General features: G+C 53.9%; 9 protein-coding genes across 10 annotated transcripts; 3 read left to right on the top strand and 6 right to left on the bottom strand.

Annotated features, from left to right (window-relative positions):
* Positions 1-342: 342 nt before the first annotated feature.
* Positions 343-1946, bottom strand: CKM354_001263700 (translation initiation factor eIF2 subunit gamma; the record flags this gene model as incomplete). The annotated part of the gene is made up of 2 exons (XM_044808159.1): positions 343-1360; positions 1408-1946. 2 exons carry the CDS (start codon positions 1944-1946, stop codon positions 343-345), a joined length of 1557 nt encoding a protein of 518 aa, XP_044664094.1.
* A 572-nt stretch (positions 1947-2518) lies between these two features.
* On the bottom strand, positions 2519-4378 carry CKM354_001263800 (uncharacterized protein; the record flags this gene model as incomplete). Its single annotated transcript, XM_044808160.1, has 1 exon — positions 2519-4378. One exon carries the CDS (start codon positions 4376-4378, stop codon positions 2519-2521), a length of 1860 nt encoding a protein of 619 aa, XP_044664095.1.
* Positions 4379-5067: 689 nt separating this feature from the next.
* On the bottom strand, positions 5068-7179 carry CKM354_001263900 (uncharacterized protein; the record flags this gene model as incomplete). Of its 2 annotated transcripts, XM_044808161.1 has the most annotated exons (4): positions 5068-5174; positions 5340-5423; positions 5491-6834; positions 6882-7179. In XM_044808161.1, 4 exons carry the CDS (start codon positions 7177-7179, stop codon positions 5068-5070), a joined length of 1833 nt encoding a protein of 610 aa, XP_044664096.1. The 2 variants fall into 2 exon arrangements, with proteins under 2 accessions (XP_044664096.1, XP_044664097.1); XM_044808162.1 differs by lacking the exon at positions 5068-5174 and having other exon boundaries at positions 5329-5423.
* A 1068-nt stretch (positions 7180-8247) lies between these two features.
* Positions 8248-9433, bottom strand: CKM354_001264000 (Rab geranylgeranyltransferase BET2; the record flags this gene model as incomplete). The annotated part of the gene is made up of 3 exons (XM_044808163.1): positions 8248-8296; positions 8369-9264; positions 9320-9433. The coding sequence occupies 3 exons, from the start codon at positions 9431-9433 to the stop codon at positions 8248-8250; spliced, it is 1059 nt and encodes a 352-aa protein (XP_044664098.1).
* Positions 9434-10760: 1327 nt separating this feature from the next.
* CKM354_001264100 (uncharacterized protein) lies at positions 10761-13156 on the top strand (the record flags this gene model as incomplete). Its single annotated transcript, XM_044808164.1, has 3 exons — positions 10761-11214; positions 11419-12046; positions 12097-13156. The coding sequence occupies 3 exons, from the start codon at positions 10761-10763 to the stop codon at positions 13154-13156; spliced, it is 2142 nt and encodes a 713-aa protein (XP_044664099.1).
* A 981-nt stretch (positions 13157-14137) lies between these two features.
* CKM354_001264200 (uncharacterized protein) lies at positions 14138-14919 on the top strand (the record flags this gene model as incomplete). The annotated part of the gene is made up of 2 exons (XM_044808165.1): positions 14138-14266; positions 14320-14919. The coding sequence occupies 2 exons, from the start codon at positions 14138-14140 to the stop codon at positions 14917-14919; spliced, it is 729 nt and encodes a 242-aa protein (XP_044664100.1).
* A 515-nt stretch (positions 14920-15434) lies between these two features.
* Positions 15435-16532, bottom strand: CKM354_001264300 (uncharacterized protein; the record flags this gene model as incomplete). Its single annotated transcript, XM_044808166.1, has 1 exon — positions 15435-16532. The coding sequence occupies one exon, from the start codon at positions 16530-16532 to the stop codon at positions 15435-15437; it is 1098 nt and encodes a 365-aa protein (XP_044664101.1).
* Positions 16533-17063: 531 nt separating this feature from the next.
* Positions 17064-19198, bottom strand: CKM354_001264400 (uncharacterized protein; the record flags this gene model as incomplete). Its single annotated transcript, XM_044808167.1, has 3 exons — positions 17064-17927; positions 17980-19110; positions 19160-19198. 3 exons carry the CDS (start codon positions 19196-19198, stop codon positions 17064-17066), a joined length of 2034 nt encoding a protein of 677 aa, XP_044664102.1.
* A 516-nt stretch (positions 19199-19714) lies between these two features.
* CKM354_001264500 (histidinol-phosphatase) lies at positions 19715-20690 on the top strand (the record flags this gene model as incomplete). The annotated part of the gene is made up of 2 exons (XM_044808168.1): positions 19715-20404; positions 20454-20690. 2 exons carry the CDS (start codon positions 19715-19717, stop codon positions 20688-20690), a joined length of 927 nt encoding a protein of 308 aa, XP_044664103.1.
* Between the last annotated feature and the right edge of the window lie 561 nt (positions 20691-21251).

The following is a 21251-nucleotide window of genomic DNA, read 5'->3' on the forward strand; positions in this document are numbered from 1 at the left end:
GCGGTCTCGCCTTGCCCCGCCATCTTCACATGCAAGCACGACAGCGAAAGATTCACTCGAGAATGATCGATCTATGCCACGAGGCTTCTGAACATATCGAGGATGTTCTCCGTCTCTCTCTCCTCGCTGAATCTACCATTCCAACCAGGTAAAGTGACGGTGACGAACTGTGTTTGACTTCGTGTTCATTCTCTATCATCTGTCTTCAGGCGCTCACGCCCAATTCATGTCCCTGCCCCATGCAGTCATTTTGAACACCGATTGAACGCTCCAAAAGCACAGCTTGTCGTATCGCAACAGAAGATGCCCCGGTATTACTCCGCCTTCACCATCAGAATAGGCTTAAGCACTCTGAGGATCCAGCGTGTCTCCGTTCAAGATTGTTGCCCAACCGATCAATCGCCAATGCTTCTCGATACGTCTCGACAACGCCACCTTCTCTTTGATGGCTGTGCAGCATGGTGATGTGAGCTGTAGCTTGGCTACATCGTTCTTCACGGCGACGACCTTAGCGCCAGTAGCGGTAGATCCCACATTCACCATCAGCACTTCGTTCTTCGTGAGCTTGGCCACCTTGGCCTGCTTTCCGTCGGCAGTCTTGACACCAAGCAGGCGGCGCAGCAAGAAGTAATTGACCTCCAACTCTGTGAAGATCTTTGGAAGTTTGCCTTTCAGTCCGAGCACGAAACCAACGAGACGATCGGCACGGCAGAGTGTAGGGTCGATGCGAGTTCCAACACCAATCAGACCACCTGGCACGGCAAACTTGAGACTGTTCTGCTCGGCTTGCAGTGCCATGACGCGAGAGAAGATTGGCTTGCACTGGATCTTGCCGGCCTCATCCCTCGACACGATACCTGGCCTAATCTCGATCTCGTCTCCGAGCTTCAAGATACCAGTCAAGATAGAACCACCAGCAACACCTCCTTGCAGCTCGTCAATTTCCGAACCAGGCTTGTTGACGTCGAAGGATCGAATGACAATGAGATGAGGGTCGTCCTGGAAGTTTCGGATGGGTACGGGGATCCGAGACACCAGCATCTCGTTGATGGCGTCGATGTTGAACTTCAGCTGGGCAGAAATCGGGATGATGGGCGAGTCATCTGCTACTGTGCCGCGGATGAACTTCTTGATCGACTCGTAGTGCTGGGAGGCTGCCTCTTCGCGCATCAAATCGACCTTGTTCTGCAAGATAATGATGTGCTGCAATTTCATGATTTCGATAGCAGCAAGATGCTCTGATGTTTGGGGCTGTGGGCAGGTTTCGTTTCCTGCAATCAGCAGAAGTGCGGCGTCCATGACTGCGGCGCCTGACAACATGGTGCTCATCAGAATATCGTGCCCAGGGCAATCGACGAATCTGCAAGGGTCAGTATCCCACTACCTTCGTCGAAGCGTATGACTTACGAAACGTGTCGTAGTAATCTGTATGTGCCATCACATCCAGACCTCTCGCAAGGCGGATCAACCTCCTTCTCGCTCTTATAGCTTCTGTAGCAGGTAGGTCGCGGGCACTCCTCGTTGTCGCACTTGTAGATTTTGGCATTTGCGTATCCAAGCTTGATTGTGATATTTCGCTCCAGCTCGTTCTTGAATCGCACTGTCTGCACACCAGATATCGCCTTCACCACCGTACTCTTTCCGTGAGCCACATGGCCGATTGTGCCGATATTGATAGTCGCCTGTCGTGCGATGATCTCTGGCGACAAAGGTGTGAGTGATGAAACATCAAGGTCTTTCGGATCTGGCTGCTCGGGCAGCGGTGGTCGTGCTGCTGCCGCCGCTGCGGCTTGATTTGTCTTCTTCAGAGCAGATCTAGGAGCCGCTGCAGGACCTTTTGGCCTCACAGCCTCGATATCGCCGTTATCACCAGTATCCTGTGGCTTTTGTGCGGGTGATTGCGGCGGAGACTCGTCGTCTGAGGGGTAATCGCCGTTCGTCGCCATTTTCGCGGTTCCCGAATCGAATGAGCGTAGTCGCAGATGTTCTTTGTGAAAGAATGGCGCTGCGGAGCTGGAAGTATTGTTCGTGCACCAACAACTTAGACGCCGCCAAAGAGTCACAGCGACGGCGAGTGTGATGCAAAATGTAGCCGGGACGGCGGACCGCAAAAACTTAAACCCGACATGCAAGTGCAGATGCCACTTTCACTGTGTCGTGTGCTCCTTAATTATCGGACACATACAACGGAGGACGTGACGATACTCTCACAATGACACGACTTGTCTTTGGATGTCACGAGGATTGGGCATTAAATAATAAGCAGTTGTTCAAAGTCGGACCTTGGCAAGTGTTTCCAAACACCGAATTTCAGTGGCCACCATCACTGAAGAAGCGAGGAAACCACCAGGCTATTGATCACCAGTCTCATGTATCTGGAGTTCATCAGACACAGAACCGAGCGATCGCTGCCAGCTGGAGCTTCTTGGTCTGTAATGGCAGCATATTCAGAATTTCTGTCCAATGCTCATAACATTCTGCAACCCAGCTATGTGTATTCACTAAGGTTCGTAGACTCTCATTTCTGCATCATATTCCCATAGTTGACCTCCGTTCCCCTCGAAGCAACATTGTACGCAACGCCATCTTTGATCGCTGGAGCACCGGGCCTTATACTGATAGCGATATTCGTCGTATTCGCTGGTCGACTCTCGCGAACACTCGGTGGCCTCATACCTTTCGTAAAGATGCCATCTCGCACCGCGCCGAGCCACTTCAGCAAATGCCAGTGCCCATGCTCCAAGCAGTAAAAAGCCGCCGTACGCAATGGCAAGAAGATCCCAATTTGTCCAGTCGAAGAACTCGTTGGCTCGCAAAAGAAAGGGAAACATCGCATCATGTTCATCACGTATTCCATCAATTCATCTTGCGTGACTGCTTCCTCTGCTGAAGGAAACCAGTCCGGTTTTGCCTGGTATCGAGCATGATGCATTGCCTTGATCGTCGTACGCAGGAAGTGCATCACATCCCAGTACACCGATGCCAGATATGCGACCATGAAGCTCGAAAATAAGAAGGCCTTGTCCAAAGTTCGATCGCTGATGAGCTTGCAGAAAGGTTGGAATTCCTCAATATGGGTCAGAGTATAGAGAGACCTCCCGGAGCTTTTGGCTTGCAGTCGAAAATCTTCGAACCATAATCGCAGCCCTCGTTCCAGCACCCTGGCCTCAGCCAAGAAGGCATCGAGTGCCTCAACACTCGTTTCAGCGACCTGGGCGTAGTCGTCCCATCTTTCCAGTAGATCTGGGACTTGCAGTGCATACTCATAAAAAGGAGTACTTGCATCACAAATCTCGTCTCTCCAGGCAATTGCTCTCCATTCTGGTTTGCCTAGGAACGTGCCTTTCCTTGCGATCAATGCATGGCTGAGCCCACCGTGCCGCATATTACTGTAAAGCATCAGACTCATTTTGGTCTTGACACTCTTCGCCCCACGAGCCTTCAGAAGCTGTTGCGAGCCTCGAAGATGTTTAGTCCATCCTTCGCCCATTTGCGAGATCTCGTCAAAGAATTCGCACGAAGCCAATAGTGTCACTGTGGCTAGCACATAGTCATCCGTCACGAACGTAGAAGTATCACTGTTGCCGAGAGTCCGAACGAGGCCTGCGAGTGCTTTGGCGTACATTCGTACCGACTGCTTCAGCAGTGTTTGGTCGTGATAGATGCTGCCGACCTGGACCAAGCACAGAGCGTCCAGTGCTTGCGTGACTTCAGGTCGCAGTCCGGGACTTGTGATGAGATGTTCGAGGAAGGAGAAATGAGCATCACGCTCAGGCCTGTGCTTTGGCATGTACGTGTCGACGAACGTGCTATAGATCATGGCTTTCTCTGCTGCGGCCGAGGGCATATATTGTGGGAGCGCGTAGAGCGACATGGCTGTGGCGATGTCCAGTGACGTCTCCTTCCGAACAAGACCATACTCGAGATCAGCTTCCGGTGTATACGGTATTGTGGAGGGGGAGAAGGATACGGCAGAATCCGAAGAACGTCCCAGATCATTGAGCTCGACACAAACTCCTTTGGTGGTAGAGTATGGCGATAGCGCGGCATCCACGGCTTGCACGATGAACTCATGCTGGGCTTCATTGCTCATGCACAACTCATCGCCATCGTCCACCCGCCTTCTATTGTCCGGCTTGAATGGGGGCGTGCTCGAGACCTCGAATGTCGTAGAACTTGTAGAACCTTTCTTTCCCTTCGTGGCTCTTCGCATTACATCACCGGTCTCATCAGCAAACGCAATCTGGCCAGGCATAGGCTCTCGGTATCCAGGGCAGGCAACGCCATGAGTCTTGCACCGATCGCAACCGGGTCGCCGTAGATCACATCTAATTTTGCGTTTGCGGCACTGATAGCAGCCTGCAGATCTCGCCGGCATGGTCTTCTTGCGAGTTGGATATGTGAAGATGGCGTGGATTGACGCGCCTACAACAGCAGCAATACGCGAAACACACGATGAGGTTGCCAGGAGGCATCGACGGAAGGATTCTTTGATGACGCACACCGCGTCGCCCAGCACCGAGCAACAACGTTGACGACTTCAATATGGGCGACCTTTAGATACTTATCTTGACGTCTTCATTTGATACTGAGAAGCGCGTCACAGTGTCTGTGTGATCATTTGATCCTGGAGATGTAAGCCGCAAGACTAGATTGTGGCCGGTTCGGGAAGTAATGTCGACCAAACGCCTCGGCAAGTGCCAAGCCAGGAGCAGATCACAACTGGATAACGCGAACGAGAGAAAGTAGAGAGTATGTTGCAATCAATTGTCAACAGTAATGGCTGCCTCTCTTTGATTCGAGCATATCAGCCGTCGTCTGCTACCTCGCCGGGAGGTGCACAGAACCTCTGCATATGAACGAGTGTCGAGGCTGCATGCCAATCGCAAGCCGTCACCGTTCTTTCCCATTTCTGTCGTTAAGCATCACACATTACCATCGGTACATGGGTTCCCTTAGCAATGCTGCATCTTGCCGAAACTGCATCCAAAGGTCATGTCCGAATCCTCCACCAGACTGAATGCATGTGCTGCTTTCTCCCATTATGCAGCCATTTTTCTGTGAATTTCACCGCTTCTCCGTGAGACCAATAGCGGCACCTCGCCCCAAACCTTGTGAATGATTGCCGTGCAGGTGCCGTGAGCTACTGAGAGCAAGAGGATGTCGTGGAAGATCTGTGACCCACAGTCAGCTCTGCTTTTTCCCAGCTACTGCAAATGCAGCCTCGACTCACAGGATCTTTTTGGAGACGTCACGGCAAGGCCATTCGTGAAACAGCCGAGTCGTGTGTCTCGAGGCTCAAGTCGTGATGAGAGCATCAACAAAGTCTCAGTGCTCGCTCGTTGCCGAGAGGGTGCCCTCTTCGTCCTCGACGGCCGGCTTGACGTCTGACAGAAAGAGGGCATTGTTTGGGACGGCTTCTCCTGTTCGACGAGCACGATATGATCAGTGTTTGTTCGAGTGGGCGTGAGGAAAGGCTGACCAACTTACCGCCAACACCAAAACCGAGATCGGCATCACCCACAATACTATCGACCGGGTCCGTGACGCTATTGAAGATGTCCCACAAATCGCCAGTAGAAGTCTGGAAGAGTGCATTAGTATTGTTGGGCATGGTCGGTCCAGCTCCAAAGTTGTGGGCGAAGGCGCCGAAGGTGTGGCCACTGGCGGCAGAGGCAGAGGCAATGGCACTGACGTTGGCGTTGGCGTTGGAGGCAACTGGTGGCTGGCTGAACATTCCGCCGAAGGTGGAGTATGCCTGCTGGTGAGGATTAGTGAGTCCATTCGAGGATGGACGGAATGGGACGTGAGATTGACCCCACGACAATTCACGGCTGTGAGACCGTGGCATCAGAGGGTTCTCAAGCGCATGAGAACGCTGGAGCAGACCAGTGGAAGTACTGCCGTGGAGCGGAGCGTAGCCAGCGGTGAGGTAGTTCAGCGAGTTTGGCTGGTTGAAAGTGATCTCTGGACCGGTGTTGTCGCGATGGATGCTCAGGCCGGTGCGCTGCTTTGGACGGACTCTGTAGGTCAGGTCATCATCCTTGTCCAGGCCGTCGAAGTATGTTGCTTTGGCCGTGCGAGTGAACAGGGGAGCGGCTTGTTTGCGTCCTCGAGTGACTCGACCCGTGTTAGGTTCCTTCTTCACCAAAGCCTGGCGTCCATTGCGGCGGGGACGCTTCTTCTCTTGCTCTTCTGGCTCTGGTTCGGACTCGCCCTCGATTAGGTCATCTTCAGAAGGTGGCAGGCCAGTGATGTCACGCTCACGGCGGAGTTCTCCAGCGGTGTCGTACACGCACTCGGTGGGTTCAACAATCTCGCTCGTTACCTGCAGTGCTCTGAGGACACGAGCATCCTTCTTCTGGTTGCGTCGACGCTTCATGTCAGGCGTGGCGGAATCAAAGATGGACATGCCTGGCCAGATGACACCCTTCAGCTTGGTGTTGTCGTTGATGATGTCCTCACCGAAGTCGGATATCTCGTCCATTTGAGAGAAGACGGAGATGCTGTTGTTGGCGCGGCGGCGCGAGTTGCGTCCTACCAGTGGCTCGTAGACGTCGTCTTCCTCGTCATCGAAACTGCTGACGCTCTCTTGCTTGATGGTACTAGGGGAAATGCTCAGGTAGGAGGGCTGACCCCAAGCGGGCTGCATGGCGCCGAACGAGCGATGGAAGTTGACCGGATCGAAAAGCGAGAGTGGTGTTGCCGAACGTGATGATGTCGACGCACCTCTACGGTTGAGCTGCGGGTCGAGCAGAGTCTGCTCACGGAGGCTTCGCGTTGCACGACGAGCAGCTGATGGAGCCGGGGTGCTGCGTGCGGAGTGTGTGGCCGCTGCGATCTGTGAGCAAAGAACAGGTATGTAGTGAAGGCGCACGTACTGGTAGATCTACGCGAGGCGGAACCACTGCCGACTTTCTTCTTGTCCTTCTGGCTCATGCGCTCACGCATCAGCTCCTCCAGTCCGTAGTCGGCGTACCACTCGTCGAAGTCGTCAATGGTGCGCTGAGCTGCAGGGTCGGAGGTGCCCTTGACTTTGAGCTTGTAGTAGGCGGAAAGATGGCCCTTGCTCTGGATGTGGGTGAGGAGATGGCTCACGTCCGAAAAGTCGGGCCGCCGTGGACAGACATTGCAGCTGAGTGGGATATTGCTCGTTACATCTCCTTGTAGCAAGTTCATGCGAGGCAACGGTCAACGTTCGCGACCGAGAGCTCCGCCGTTTGCGAGTGAATGTGGCGTTATGCAGGCGTGCTGCAGCGTTTCCTTTACGCGAGATGCGGTGCAGCTGACACTGCTGCTGCCGTTGGCGAGGGAGTGACGCCGGTGAGGTGCCGCGGTCAGTGAGTGGGTGCTGGAAGCAGCTATTGAGGATGCTCGGTGCGCTCAAAAGGAGAGACAATCCAACAGGAGGGACGAACGAGCAGACACCAAGAAGAAGGCGTTGGTGGTGAAGTTGGGCGGTTGATGAAGGAGAGTGGGAGGAGAGAAAGACAGCCAGGCAGAACGCCCGAGTGGTTGCTCTGGAGCTGGTGTCGGGCAGGTTACCTCGTGCTGGGTGCTTGCTGCTGCGTCGATACGCGTTGTACTTGCCGGAGTAGTCGTCTTATGAAGTGACGGTGGAAGTCGTCGGCGTCTGCCGCCTGGAAAGAGCGTTTTATGCGCGCCGTCAGGCAGGCAGGTGCACAGACCTGCTCACGATGCTTGGCGTCAAGCTACGCGGGTGGGACGACAGCGAGGGGTTGAGAAATTGGCCAAAAGTGAGGTAAAATGCTCATTAGGCTTGTATGAACGCGCGTAGTGGATCGCGACGGTCGCGTCGTTGTTCGTAACGCTGTGATGGGTTCAGCCAGACGTTTGTGACTATCTGAAGTCACGCATGTTATGAGCGAAAAGTATCCTCAGCGCTGCTCGTGTAACGCAGAGGTCAATTGTCATGAAGCTCAAATTTCTTCTCCTCTCCCATTGTAGCCCGGCCTCATTGACGAGCTCAACACGGGTTATTAGATTGCGAGAGGGACCATCGGCGCGAATCGCCCGCATGCATTCTGCATGTGACTACCTACCGTGATGTGCCTCGCACGTTGCCAGAGAAGAAGAGACTTTCTGACCCGCGACCTATTCGAGCTCGCGGACAGATCATGTCCTTAGCTGGGCCCAGAGCATCCACTGGGAGCATTGTTCGTGGCTTCGTAAGGACGCAAAGGAGATATAACACTACTTTTCGATCGAATGAGGTCGATATAAGCTTCATGGCGTTCTTCCAAGAAGTTTATCGGTAATGTGCTTTGGCATGCAGCTGAGACAAGGAGTCAGTCAAGGATGTTCCTGAGACAATGGGGGACGAGAATAGCGACAGCCTTGAACTTACTACGCCGGGTCCACCTCCAACAGCCCAGGATGCCCGAGCAGACTGAGACCGGCCGTGCCAAAACAGGTGTGAAATACGTCGACCATGTCGCCAGGTCTGTCTGCAAAACCACCTTGATCTGGGTCCTGGCATTGCAAAATGAAGTGTGTAAGCTTGGATTTGTCGATCCAGTGCAGACGGTCGATCATGGCCAGACTCGTGAGCACCCACCAACTGTAGCAGACGTCTACGAGTTTCTCTGGCCTACCGTTGAGGCCGCCGCTGGGCAGCTGGCGTTCTGAAAGCCATGCGCCTAGGCGATCTTTACCTTCTTCGCCAAGGTAAGAATCAACCTCGCCGGCAATGTTGAGAGCGCCTATGCACGTGAAAACCTGCCCGGAATGTGACTCTGCGCCGGGAGCGACGCCAAAGCCACCATCAAAGTTTTGGCATGCTTTGACATATTGTATGGCGGCCTCGAGGTTGATCAGAGGTGGCTCTTCAGGTCGCTGATGAGGCAGCATTTGAAGCAACGAAAGTGCGTTGAGCGCCGCATACAGAAATCGAGAGTCAGTCTCACCCCATTTGTCTCCAGCAAATGTACCGTTCGGCTGTTGCAGTCCTGCCATGTATTGCGCGACCTTCATCTTGCCGTTGGGCACCCGCTGCTCCAGCTCGTCAAAGCCATCGATCATGGCGAGTATTTGCACAGCAGACACCGTGTAGAGCATGTGCGGGTCGTGTCCTGGCGCTGCACCGAACCCTCCATTCTCGTGCAAGCAGCTGAATAGGTACGCCAACAAGCCGTCTCGAGGCAGAGCATCCGGGTGTCCAAGCAGATGAAGTGACACAAGGCCCCAGTAGATGCCGCTGATGCGCAAATGTTCGGTGAGGTGGTATTCGAGCTCGTCTCTGCGCTACTGTTTCGTCAGTGTCAGCCGGCGCAAGACAAGCATCTTGGGCAGAGCCTACCGTATCCAGGCTCTGCACGTATGCTACATGCTTGTCGACAACGAGCTGGAGCTCGCCAGGCAGCTGCGCTGCTCCGGCGCCGCCGCCTCGACCTGGTCCCGCTGCGAGCGACATGTGTGCCGGGAAGCCGTAGATCAGAGGTGTCGAAAGAGCAGAGAGAAGAGAGCACGCGTGGTGAGATGAAATTAAGCGGGCCCGTCCCTCATCAGACGAGCACCGAACATAGCATCATCACGAGCGGGAGAACAGGCACCCGAGACTACGACTAAGTTAAGCGTGGAGAGCACCTCGTCCCACGGGTTAGTTGGTCGTCACCCCAGCAGCCTGTCGCGGAGGACGACCACATACTCGGAACGCCGTTCGCGCGCGCGCTGGTTGCTCGAGCGTGTCTCGCGCGTGAGCGCCACTAGGCCAGCGGACGACGCTGCGTGCGCAACGTGCGGTCAGCACGAGCAGCAGCAGGAGGGGGGTGTCGTTCATTGCGGTATTATTTATGGGCGCCCAAGCTTTTCTCGGTAATGTCAGTGCTAGGCGCCGTCAGGCACAGTGCGTGTGAAGTGGAGATGCAGGCCGGCTGGCAGACAGGGGTGGCGTACGCACACGCTCCCTCGTCCCGCCGCGAAGCCAATCTGCGAGCAGCGCAGCACCAACGCCGTGCTCTGCTCTGCTCTGCCCGGCCAGCGAGAGGGAGTCTGTGGGCAGCAACAGCGCCGCCGCACCGCACCACCACCCAGCGGACCCGTCCCAGCAATCGCTGTGCTGTGCTTCTGCCTGCCGCCTGAGCGTGAGCGTGCAAGCGCGAGCGCTACTCGACTCAGAACGACGCTACCGACATCACGACGTCTCCCCCCAACGACCCAGACCGCACCACCCCGTCACCGTCCCCCTCTGCTGCTCTGCGCACGCCCGCCCGTCCGCTCGCGAGACGCCGCCGCCGCCGCTGAGCCCACGTCACTCGTCCGGGCCCGCCGCCAGCGCTGTGCCGTGCGCGGTTGTCTGCACAACGGCGCCCCGTTTCCTGTCCCCGCCCTCCACGAGATAGCATTGGCTGTGCCCCGTTGCGACCACCGAAGGCGCTCCCATTCGACACGACGCTGCCGGCGACACCGCGAGTTCTTGTTCACCGTCTGCGCGCACGCCGTGTTGCACCACATCCCTCGCACGACAGGTCCGGCCCAGCACCAACACTGCGACGCGGCGCATACCCGCAGGACAGCGGCCTTTGTTCTGCGACAGCCGTCACTCATTGTCTCGCGCGTAGCTGCAATCTCCCGCCTATTGGGGCTTTTTGTGGTCTCGCAATAGCAACGGCGGAAGTGCCACCGCATGTAGCCTGCTTCATCTCCTGCACCTCTGGTACAGCCGTTTCTGCACACCTGCCCGTCCGGGCCCGCCGCCCATTGCCGTCATCGGCAAGCAAGCCAGGCTGAGCCGCGAATAAATGATAGACATGCCGCGGCACCCCAAGCCACAAGAGCTCAAGCTCAGCGAGAAAGGAGTACGAGAGAACGGTGTGCAGCCTGGGCCGAACAGCAGTCCTATGAACCTTCAGGGCGTGGATTTGGGTTCCTTCGGAGGCGGTTTCGAACACGACGTAGCCGCAGGACTGACACCTCTACCCAAGGAACAGGGCAAATATCCACAGTCGCCGCCAGGATCTCCACGGGCGCACAACAGGGATTCGTCAAAGAATCTCTTGAGCAGCTTCCGGAACAAGCTGTCCAACGAACAGGAGGAGAGAAAGAACTCGCGGCAGGGAAAAAGCGAGAAAGAGGAGTACCGACCAGGAACGAGTTCGGTCTCCAAGATTTACCATTTGAGGAACAACCCAGGGAGCACACCGGAGTTGAGTCTGGTAGGAAGTCAGGAGGCGATTTCAAAGCAATCATCGGAAAGTGAGTTCTTGCGTTTTGCACACGTGCAAGTGAAGTCATGGTGAGCTCGTGCGAATCACGACCCGCTGATGCCTAGCCGACATTGGTGATCTAACGGCATCTGAATTCCACGAGCCATGTGAATTGCACATGAATGGAACAATCAATGCCAGATTGAATGCGCAACACTGGAAAGAGAGCACGCGCTGACCACAGAAGTGACAGGTGAGAAGCCAGCCCTACCGGCCAGACCGCAACCTACGCCAAAGCATAGCCAGGATAGCACCGCCTCGCGACAGAGATCGGAGAGTAAGAAAGAGAACAAAGGCCTTCTTGGACGCATGGGCAGAAGGGCATCGGTCCGAAGGGGTTCTAACGCCACAGGATCGAGACCTGCAACATTGAACGGCGACGGGAACCAGTCCGGAGACGGGAACAAGCATGATAAAGATTCGTTCGATCATCAGTCACAACACATGGCTCCTTCAGACAACGACTGGCCAGGATCGGACGCGAGATTGAAGGGCAAACACAAGGAAGACAAACGGGGAAAATCCGAAGAGCGCTCAATGGCGATCGCTAGTCAGGAGAATCTCTCGTCCTCGTTTCCGAAGGCGAAAGACAAGAAGGAGGGCAGCGGTTTCATGAGTGGGCTCAAGAAAGCGACAGGAGGCTTTCTAGGCCGCACCAAGAGCGACTCCAAGTCCCACATACCCGACAGTGAATATGTCATCAAGGTGATCAACCTTCCACTTATCGAACAGACACGGGCCACTCGCATTAGCAAAGATCTGGCTTCGTGTCGCGACAAGACGGAGTATTGGATGCCGGCGTTGCCGTGGAGGTGCATTGAGTGAGTAATGGGTCTGCCGAGCTATCTATCATTATTGCTAACATGTACAGCTACCTCAATACGAATTGCGAGAACGAGGGTCTGTATCGTGTCCCTGGCAGTGGTCCGCAGGTCAAGCACTGGCAACGACGATTCGATCAGGAGCTCGACATCGACCTGCTCGATGCCGATATCAAAGACACGAACGAGATTGCGAGCATGCTCAAGGCCTGGTTCCGCGAGCTGCCTACTGAAGTCATGCCAGCCTCGCTGCAAAAGTCCTTGGGTGCGGAACTGGAGAAACAGAATCCAAACTACAGGAACCAAGGTCAAGAGGCACCCCAACTGCTACGCGATGCCCTCTCGGAGCTTCCACCGTTCAACTATTATCTCTTGTTCGCCATAACCTGTCACCTGTCTTTGCTGCTTACCAACAAGGACCGCAACAAGATGGATCTCAACAACCTGGCGGTCTGCGTCGGGCCGTGCTTGAACCTGGAGCGATGGCTCTTCAACTATCTGGTCGGTGATTGGCGGCATTGCTGGCAAGGTTGCTTCACCGAGAAAGAGTATCTCAACATTGAGCGACTCGTCGAAGACGGCCACGATCCCGACAAAATTACCTTCAAGAAGAAGCCTATGGGTGACGAGCATTCGCTATCCAACAGCTTATGGGCGTCCACGATTGGCGACGACGCGCCATCGGAAAACATGTCTACCGATGACCGTGCTATTAGCAGTGGCAGCAGCAACCAACAAGGCAGCAACTACGACCGCCGAGGCTCGCACGTGGACCTGCACAATCGTGGGAACAATAATGCAAATCCAATGACATATGTACCCGCGGGAGCCAATGCCTATGGAGGCAACCATGGCTTGGGCATTGAGCAGGAGATCCAACGACCCTCCACAGCTCAAGGAGGGCCACCTCCAATGAACACGACCGGTATGCAGCAGCAGCCCCAACAACATCAGAAGACCAGGTCCAACAGCTCTACACCCCGTGTGGGCCACCAGCGGAGCCGTAGCGACCTGCCTCCTGCAACTCCAGTCAAAACGAACGCTGATTACGGTTTCCCAGTTCGCCCATCATCACGACCGCCTTCGAGATCTTCCATGCGTCGAGGATGAATGACTTAGCCCTCGGCCAGACAAGGTTGGCTTGACACGAGGTCAGCGAAAGGATGCCGATCCACGAAACTCTAGCTTGGGTTGCTCCCACCATCGTCGCTTCGGAATGTGCTACTGCTATGCCACGACGCGTTCTGACATCTGCGAACTACGAACCCACTCCTCCGTCCCATCAGCTGTTTACGGATACCCCACTTGTTGCGCTTGCTGCGAAGGAGCGACGGAGTTCACATTATCTCACTAGGACAACTTGCGTCAGCAAGCTGTCTCTTTTCGATACCATACTGGAGCATAGGCGCTGGGCGCGATTAATGGCTACATGACCGATCTTGATTAGTCTTCTGGGCGAGCTGTGAGTCCAGGCTCAAAAAGCTTCTTACTTCGAAGGTCTCTTCATTTGAAAAGTCCTGATTTTCGAAGCGGAGCCTGCTGCTTGCATGTTTTAACTACGGAACGTGGGGCTATGAGGCCAGTGTACGATTATAGCTAGCTAGCGAGACGCTATGAAATGTTGTGATGCGAAGCTCCTCTCCGAGCATTCCTTTCTCTATCGATTCGTCATAATCTGCTCAAAACGAGCTAAAGGCAACTACTTGTTTTCACAAGATCCTCCCACTGCCAGACCTGGCCGGTACGAGAGCATATGCACTTCATTCACTCCTTTCTTCAGCTGCATGCACCGTTTGCCCGTTCCACAAGACCGTCAGGAGAGCAGTAAATGTGAGGCCAAAGTCACAGCTGCCTAGCAAGAATCGGCCAATGAGGATCAAGTATACTGCTCAATCACATTCATATGAGCTCAGCTCTGCAAGAGCTGCGTCGCGGAGTTGACCTGGGATCGATGCGGCCCCTCTTCTTTGCCAGAATGACTTTCTCTTCGACAATAGAACATTGCCCATCCACCAACAATCAGTCATCGATCAATAACGACAATCAGGCTCTATCTGTTTCAACAATTGGGTCACGAGGAGTGTTGCCTCCATGGAGCGTCCCATCAGAGACAATATCACGCGGCATGATTCCGTTACCGACGTCCATGAGGAAGATTCGTCCGAAGATGCCAGGTCTAGTTGCAGTGATGGAGGGCAGTTGGAGGCAGTCGAAGACAAGGTGAGTTTGATTCTCAGGCCAACACTTTTGCTTTGACTGACATTTTTTATCAGACCCTTTCGACATCTACTCGTGTATTCGAGACTGCAGAGCTTTTAGAGCGCATATTGCTGCATGTCGTGACCAAGAGTGACCGTACCAGTGCACGGACACTCTTGCGAGCTAGCGCAGTGAATAAGACCTGGCGTGAGGCCATTGCCAAGTCTCTAGAGCTCCAGAGACGACTGTGGTTGTGCCCTCGCCCGCAGTCGTTCTCAGACCACGACGACTATGACTACAGCATCAAGACGGTTGTCTACTTCAATCCTATTCTCTGGCCGACGCAACCCAAACACTGCACGATCGACATCACGAATGCTCAGCTCAGCACGGGAAGCCGAGGGCCAGGAATTTGGCGCAAAATGCTGGTCGCCACAGCGAGCCGAGCCAAGTTCCATGTGTTAGTCGAAGTGGGAGACCTTCCGGTCGCAGTCGTAGAGTGCAACGCCGACATGACAATGGGCACGTTGCTGGACAGGGCGAGAAAGAACGCCGCGACGAGTCCGGATCTGGAAAGGCCCAAGAAGAAGTACGTCTGCAAGGAGTACATCTGCATCCAAGATAATTTGCCAGAGTGGGAGATGTGCGAGAAGTGTCTAGGCCTTGAAGTATGAACGTTTCGCAGATTGCACTGAGAGGGAAGGGCGGGGATGATGACATCGATCTGATACTACGCCTTCGACATTAGCGGGTCACAATGACCACGATGGAGGTACGATGGGAATGCAAGCAGATTTATCGCCCATTCCAACGAGGAGCCATCTCTCTGGCCAGACATTCGAATTTGAGATCTTGATTGCTCAAGCACAGTGCCTGGGAAAGGGACAAAAGCACCAAATGCCATCTCTCGTTGTCAGGAGCGGAGAACAAGAGATTGCCGATTGAAAAAGCTCGAGCATGTTCGGCGGTGCTGTGCGCACAGTCGCTTGCATACGGATCCCGCGTTGCCAAAGGGAAGGGTCTTGGGAAGTTTGAAGACTTCGATGCCATATTGTTGCACGGATTGAGTCGAAACCTCCATGGGAACCCCCATGCCAACAACGACCGACCGCAGCAGTATTACGAATGAGACAGCCTTGCATATTACAAGAAAATTCCATCGCATGAACTGTGAACTACACATGTACATCTACGCCTTCACCGGAAACTTCCTCCCCAACCACTCCTTAATAATCCCCGCAATCTCCTCAGGCTTCTCATACAAAACCCAATGCCCAGCATCCACAACCTTCTCCTCCAAATCCCCCACCAACCCCTTCTCCTTCGCATCCCCCATCAAATCCACCCTACAAACCCAATCCCCCGTCTGCCCAATATACAATAACGGAACCTCAATCTTCGTCCCATCCTTCTTCTCCACCAACTCTCTCTCATCCTCAATCATCGTATTATTCTTCAACGAATGATAATACTGCACCGGCCCCTCAAATCCATCCCGACACAGACGTTCCTTGAATCGTTGAAATAACACCGGATCTTTCGCATAAGGTTTCAATTCCACCCTCTTCCCTCCAGCCCATTTCCCTTTTCCCTCCACATAATCATCCATCGCATGCGGAACGCAAAACATTTCTCTCATCCAAATATCTCGGCCTTCTTCGCCTGGCTTATCAGAAATGTAAAGTCCATTATTCACATCCCAAAACCGCTCAACATTATCTCTCATCAAATTCGCCGCATCAGGTCTCGTGAAAAAATTCCAATATTCCCACTGAGGATATCCAAACCTTTTTTCTGTTTCCACATTCGCAGTTTTGAGATCGAATTTCTCTGAACTTGGGATTTGATAAGCTAAACTCAAAAGACTTAATCCTACACAACGGTCTTTGTGATAGAGATAAAATCGTTGAGAGGTTGCGGAACCCCAGTCGTGGCCGATGGGGATGATGTTGTTGGGGACTTTTTCGTGGTCGAGGATTTGCGTGATGCTGTTGGCTTGGGCGCGGTAGTTGTAGTATTGGGCGTCAGAGGGTTTGGAGGAGCCGCCGAAGCCGAGGAGGTCGAGGACGATGAAGGGATAGGGGAGAGCGAGGAAGGTCGGAATTGCGCCTGCCCACATGTAGGCGTCATCGGGGTAGCCGTGGAGGAACATGAGGGTTGGGATGTTTTTGTTTAGTTTTGAGTTGAAGTTTGGGGAGAGGTAGTAGCTGTATGTGAGGTTGTTGGGTGTTGTGATTATGGATTTGTGTTGGAGCTTGTCCATGTTGGCGATTTGTTGTGCCGCCATGATTGATTCTTGCTTCAATTTGTTAGGGGGATCGATGTTATTCGAGTATGCAAAAAGAATGTGTTCTGGGGCTCAGGTTATTAGACATATTTGCATTTCCCAAGCAGTGACGTCTGTTGCCATACGCTACCCCTCCTCCACCAGTGGTCGTCTAGAACCCAATCTGAATGCCTTCTTCAGTAGCTCTGCGCCGAGAGATCGTTCAGGCAAGTCTGCCGTGCCACGCAGTGGCCAAAGAGGAAAGCATAGGCACTGATGTGGTTTGATGGGAAGGGCTCAGGCTCTCTGCTGCGAAGCACTAAGGCACATCAGTGTGAATTTGGTGTCCCGCGGTAGGAGACTGACATGCAGATACCGCCTGTGCACATTTGTCTATAGCTCAACTGTACAGTCGTCCGCTCCCTGTCTGTATATTACATCTCATCATGAACAGTACGTTGGTCCACTGGGACTGCGAAAGCTCGGGACTGCATACACCCTTGACATGCCAGCAAAAACAGGCCAGCAAATCATTCAACCTTCTCGGACTCTTTACTTCTCTTCTGGAGCGCCAGCCTTCATACTCTCGTCAGGATAGATGCTTTCACCATTAGCGGGCGTGTCAAATATCTGCTGGTCGCCTTTGCCGCCCATTTCCATAAACTCTCTGGGATCGCGCGCGGCGTCAGGAGCTGGTTCCACCGTACGCTCGAAGTGACCATTAATCTTCTTCGACTTGTGCTGGCTTGCAGGTCGCTGAGTGTGAAAGCGTGACTGCGAGTTCTTCTCCCAAACTTTGATCGGCGGCGCGTCCGGCTGGGTCTCAATGATGCGTGAGACCTTGACATCGTTGATGGCCGCAAGCAAAGTGCGCTCCCGCTGCGGCTTGCGCTGGGAGAAATCGAGATTACCGATCGCACCTGTCAAGCCATCGGTACTATCGGTGGGATTGATGGTGCGAGCCGTGATCCAGGGGTGTTCCAGGCATTCGTCGATTGTGATACGATCTTCGACCTTCGTTGTGAGCATGCGGTCAATCAGGTCGAGTGCTGGATCGCCGACTGAGTCCCAATACGGTGAAGGATAGTCGAAGCGACCCATCTTGATCTGCTGGCTCAGCGTGTATGGGTTCTCTGGCGAGTAGAGCTCATCTGAGAATGGAGGAAAGCCGCACAGACAGATATACAGCACCACGCCCAAGCTCCAGACATCGACGGCTCTAGTGTAACGACGGCGATTGGTTTGTTCAAGAATCTCGGGTGCAACGTATGACGGCGTGCCACAGAGTGTAGTAGTGAAAGACTCTTCGCCGATGATCTTCGCCAGACCAAAGTCGGCAATCTTGATGTTCAGCTGTTTGTCAACAATGAGAATATTCTCGGGCTTGATGTCCCGATGCACAATATTTCGCTCGTGCTATGCGTAGTTAGTTTGATGTTGACAGCACACAGGTTATGACAACACTTACCAGATACTTGATTCCCTGGAACAGTTGAATGAAGAGCTTGCGCGTCTCCACCTCCGAAAGCTTCTGCTTCATGACTATCCAGTTGAACAGCTCTCCCTCTGGCGCCAGTTCCAGGACCAAGTACACACCATCGGCCTCGTCGAACGTCTCCTTAAGACAGAGCACATTCGGATGACTGACTCCCATAAGGACCGCGATCTCCTGTTGTAGTCCCTCCACCTTACTCTTTTCACCAGGTCCACTCCGCTTTTCGAACTTCTTTACAGCATACCGCATTCCAGAACTCTTCTCACAGCAGAGATAGACAGTTGCGAAATGTCCCTTGCCAAGCTGGCCTTGTATCGTGTATTGTTGACGGAAACCACTGCCACTCTCTTTCGTTCGAGGATACCTGAAAATGAACCGTGCATCATTCACGATCGAGATTTCATCTCCGTCTTGAAGCTCGCGTCTCTTGTTGCGTCCAATGAGCTGGTCATTGACATATGTGCCATTTCCACTCAGATCCTCGAGCACCGCAGTGGTAGCGCCAGATTTGTTCTCGGCGAATATCAAACAATGCCTGTTGCTTACTACTGCACTCTTCACAATCTTGTCACATTCTGGATGTCGTCCAATCAGATATCCGCCAGCAGGCACACCGTTTGCGTCCTTATCGGCTTCGTATGCTTCCTCTTGCTTTTTCCATTCTCCCTTCTTGACTTTCTGTCGCCCGTTGGGCTTGCCTGTGCTGTGGAGCGGCACTGGGCATGCAGCGCGTTTCCGCAACGTCAGGGCATCTGAGTGGCCCTCGGCCGGCACTAGGTAGCCCCATACTCCCTCGCCCTCCTCGTCTTCGACTTCGTATGTTACTGGTGCCGGTGTCAAGAACTGAGAGTAGGGCTGTGTGTCGCCGGGAGGTGAGGAGAGGCCGGCAAACCGCTGTGATGGAGGTGGACTGCTGGCCGGCGGCGTTCGCTGTTCGCGTTCCTTCTTGGACGGCGGAGGTGATGCTGTCTCGTTCGCCGTCGAAGCAGTGTCTTGGTTCGTGATGGGTGATGGGAATGGGCCTTGCTTCACGTCCTCGGGACCAGACAGCCGATTCGATCTTCGCGGCTTCTTGGGCTCATCGTGAACTTCGCCAGTGGATTGCTGGGGTTAGGTCAGCATCTGCGAGTGGGCTGCGCGCAACGATACTCACTCTTCCGCGCTTGAGCGAGCTGTTGTCCTGAGGCGACATTATAGCTTCCGATCAACGCCGGATATTCGCTGAGAAGTGACGAAGTAGTTGGCGACGATGTACTGCTTTCAGTGTTCCCGAGAACCTTGCCAAGCGGACCTGAACGGGACGAGAAATTAGCGAAAGTGCATCATGCTGAGTCTGCGATGCTCGTGTGTGTGCGACGTCGACCTCGACGACCAGCGCGGCGCGGATGGCGTTGGGAGCTTTGCTGATGCAGCAGCCCGCGACCGGCTCCAGAAGCGTGTTTCCGCCCGGATCGAGGCAGCGCGCAGCTTGGAAGCTTGCATCGGCAGCCTGGCCCATGATGACTACATCCACCTCCTCTACCCTATAACACAGTACGTCCAAATGTTTCGTCCGCGCGTGCCACGGTCACCCACGATGCAAGGCTGAAGCGTCTGCAGTCTCAATCCAGGCCTGTGTGCGCCTTGTGACAAGCAGCAGCGGGTAGTGTAACAACTCTCTCCTTCTCGCCAAACGTTTTTGCTGCATTTTCCACCTGCGCCATCGACGATGCCTTTCTCCCACCACTCGCATTCGGGCCAGTTCTGCGGCCATGCTACCAACACTTTGGAAGAGGTGGTGCAGACTGCCATTCGTCTCAAAATGTCAACCTTCTGCATGACCGAGCATATTGCCCGGCAGGAGGTTGACTTTTACCCCGAAGAGTCAAAAGTCCATACCATGGCCACCTTGGAGAAGCTGTTCGACGACTATTATCACGAAGCACGGCGTTTGCAAAAGGCATACGCTGATCAGATTCAATTGCTCGTTGGCTTCGAAGGAGAGTGGATTCGTGATTACTCCCTCGAGCTCATCCAGAACTTGCTGAAGAAGTATCCTGTGGATCTGTTTGTGGGGAGTGTTCACCATGCTCACACGATCCCGATTGACTTTGATACGCCAATGTATCATCAAGCACGTGAAGTTGCAGGCGGCAGTGACGAACGCATCTACGAGGACTACTTTGACTCCCAGTACGAGATGCTGAAGGCTTTGCAGCCTCCTCTCGTTGGACACTTTGATCTCATCAGGCTGAAAGGTGACGCGCCAGATCGAAGCTTCCGAGCATGGCCAGCTGTCTGGAGCAAGATTGAGCGAAACTTGAAGTTCATCGCCAGTTACGGCGGCGTGCTTGAGATCAATACTAGTGCGATCAGGAAGGGCATGGCTGAAGCATATCCGCAAAGTGAAATCTGCAAGGTAAGCAAGTTGCGTGCACTTCTCAATGCTTCCCACTGACACCGACCAGGAATTCAAGGCTATGGGCGGCCGTTTCACATATTCGGATGACAGCCATGGCATCGAGCAGGTTGGCTTAAACTACGCCAAAGCACTCGAGAACAACATTGTGCGAGCTGGCATCACGGAACTGTACTGTCTGACACCTACGACCGATAAGACCAAAGTGCATGATGAGCGCTTCCCGACAGTTTGCTGGGAGCGCATCCCTATTGACACAATCAAGGCCCATGCATTCTTCCAGTGATACACTGCTCAGGATTTGACGATGCAACATAGACGATAGAAGGAGTCACTTTCCTCCCACATGGCTAATGAGCAGCCGTGACAAATTAAAGTAAGCAGAAGAGTAACTTGCTCGAATTGCGCGTTCTCCGATTATCCTCTTCATGATGTGCCAAGCGAATCTCTACCCGAAGTGGTAATTGCAGCGCATTCGTTCCGTCCAGTGTAGGCAGTATGTTCAGAAGAGACATATGACATGACTGGATAGACAGGCAGCTTGGCAGGGACGTTTGAGCAGCGTTTCGTAGCTGTCGAGGCTGTGCACTTTCTACCAGACTCGCTCGACTCGGAAACGTGTGGCCTCATGGTTGGCGGTGGAAGAAGATGTGGAGATGTGTGGATGAATGATGGAGTTGGGAATCGGAGCTGTACCTGGTACCTTGCACTGTTGCACGCAGCTGTAACCAATCACCTCACACGCCCATCGCCTAAACCGCGCTGCAGCGTCAGCAACAGCAGCTCATTGCTCACCAGCTCAGCACCCAACAAACAATGGCGTCACAGCGGCGGCTGACGATTGCGC

Source organism: Cercospora kikuchii, assembly GCF_019650295.1.
Source record: "Cercospora kikuchii DNA, contig_00009, whole genome shotgun sequence".
NCBI classification, from domain to species: domain Eukaryota; kingdom Fungi; phylum Ascomycota; class Dothideomycetes; order Mycosphaerellales; family Mycosphaerellaceae; genus Cercospora; species Cercospora kikuchii.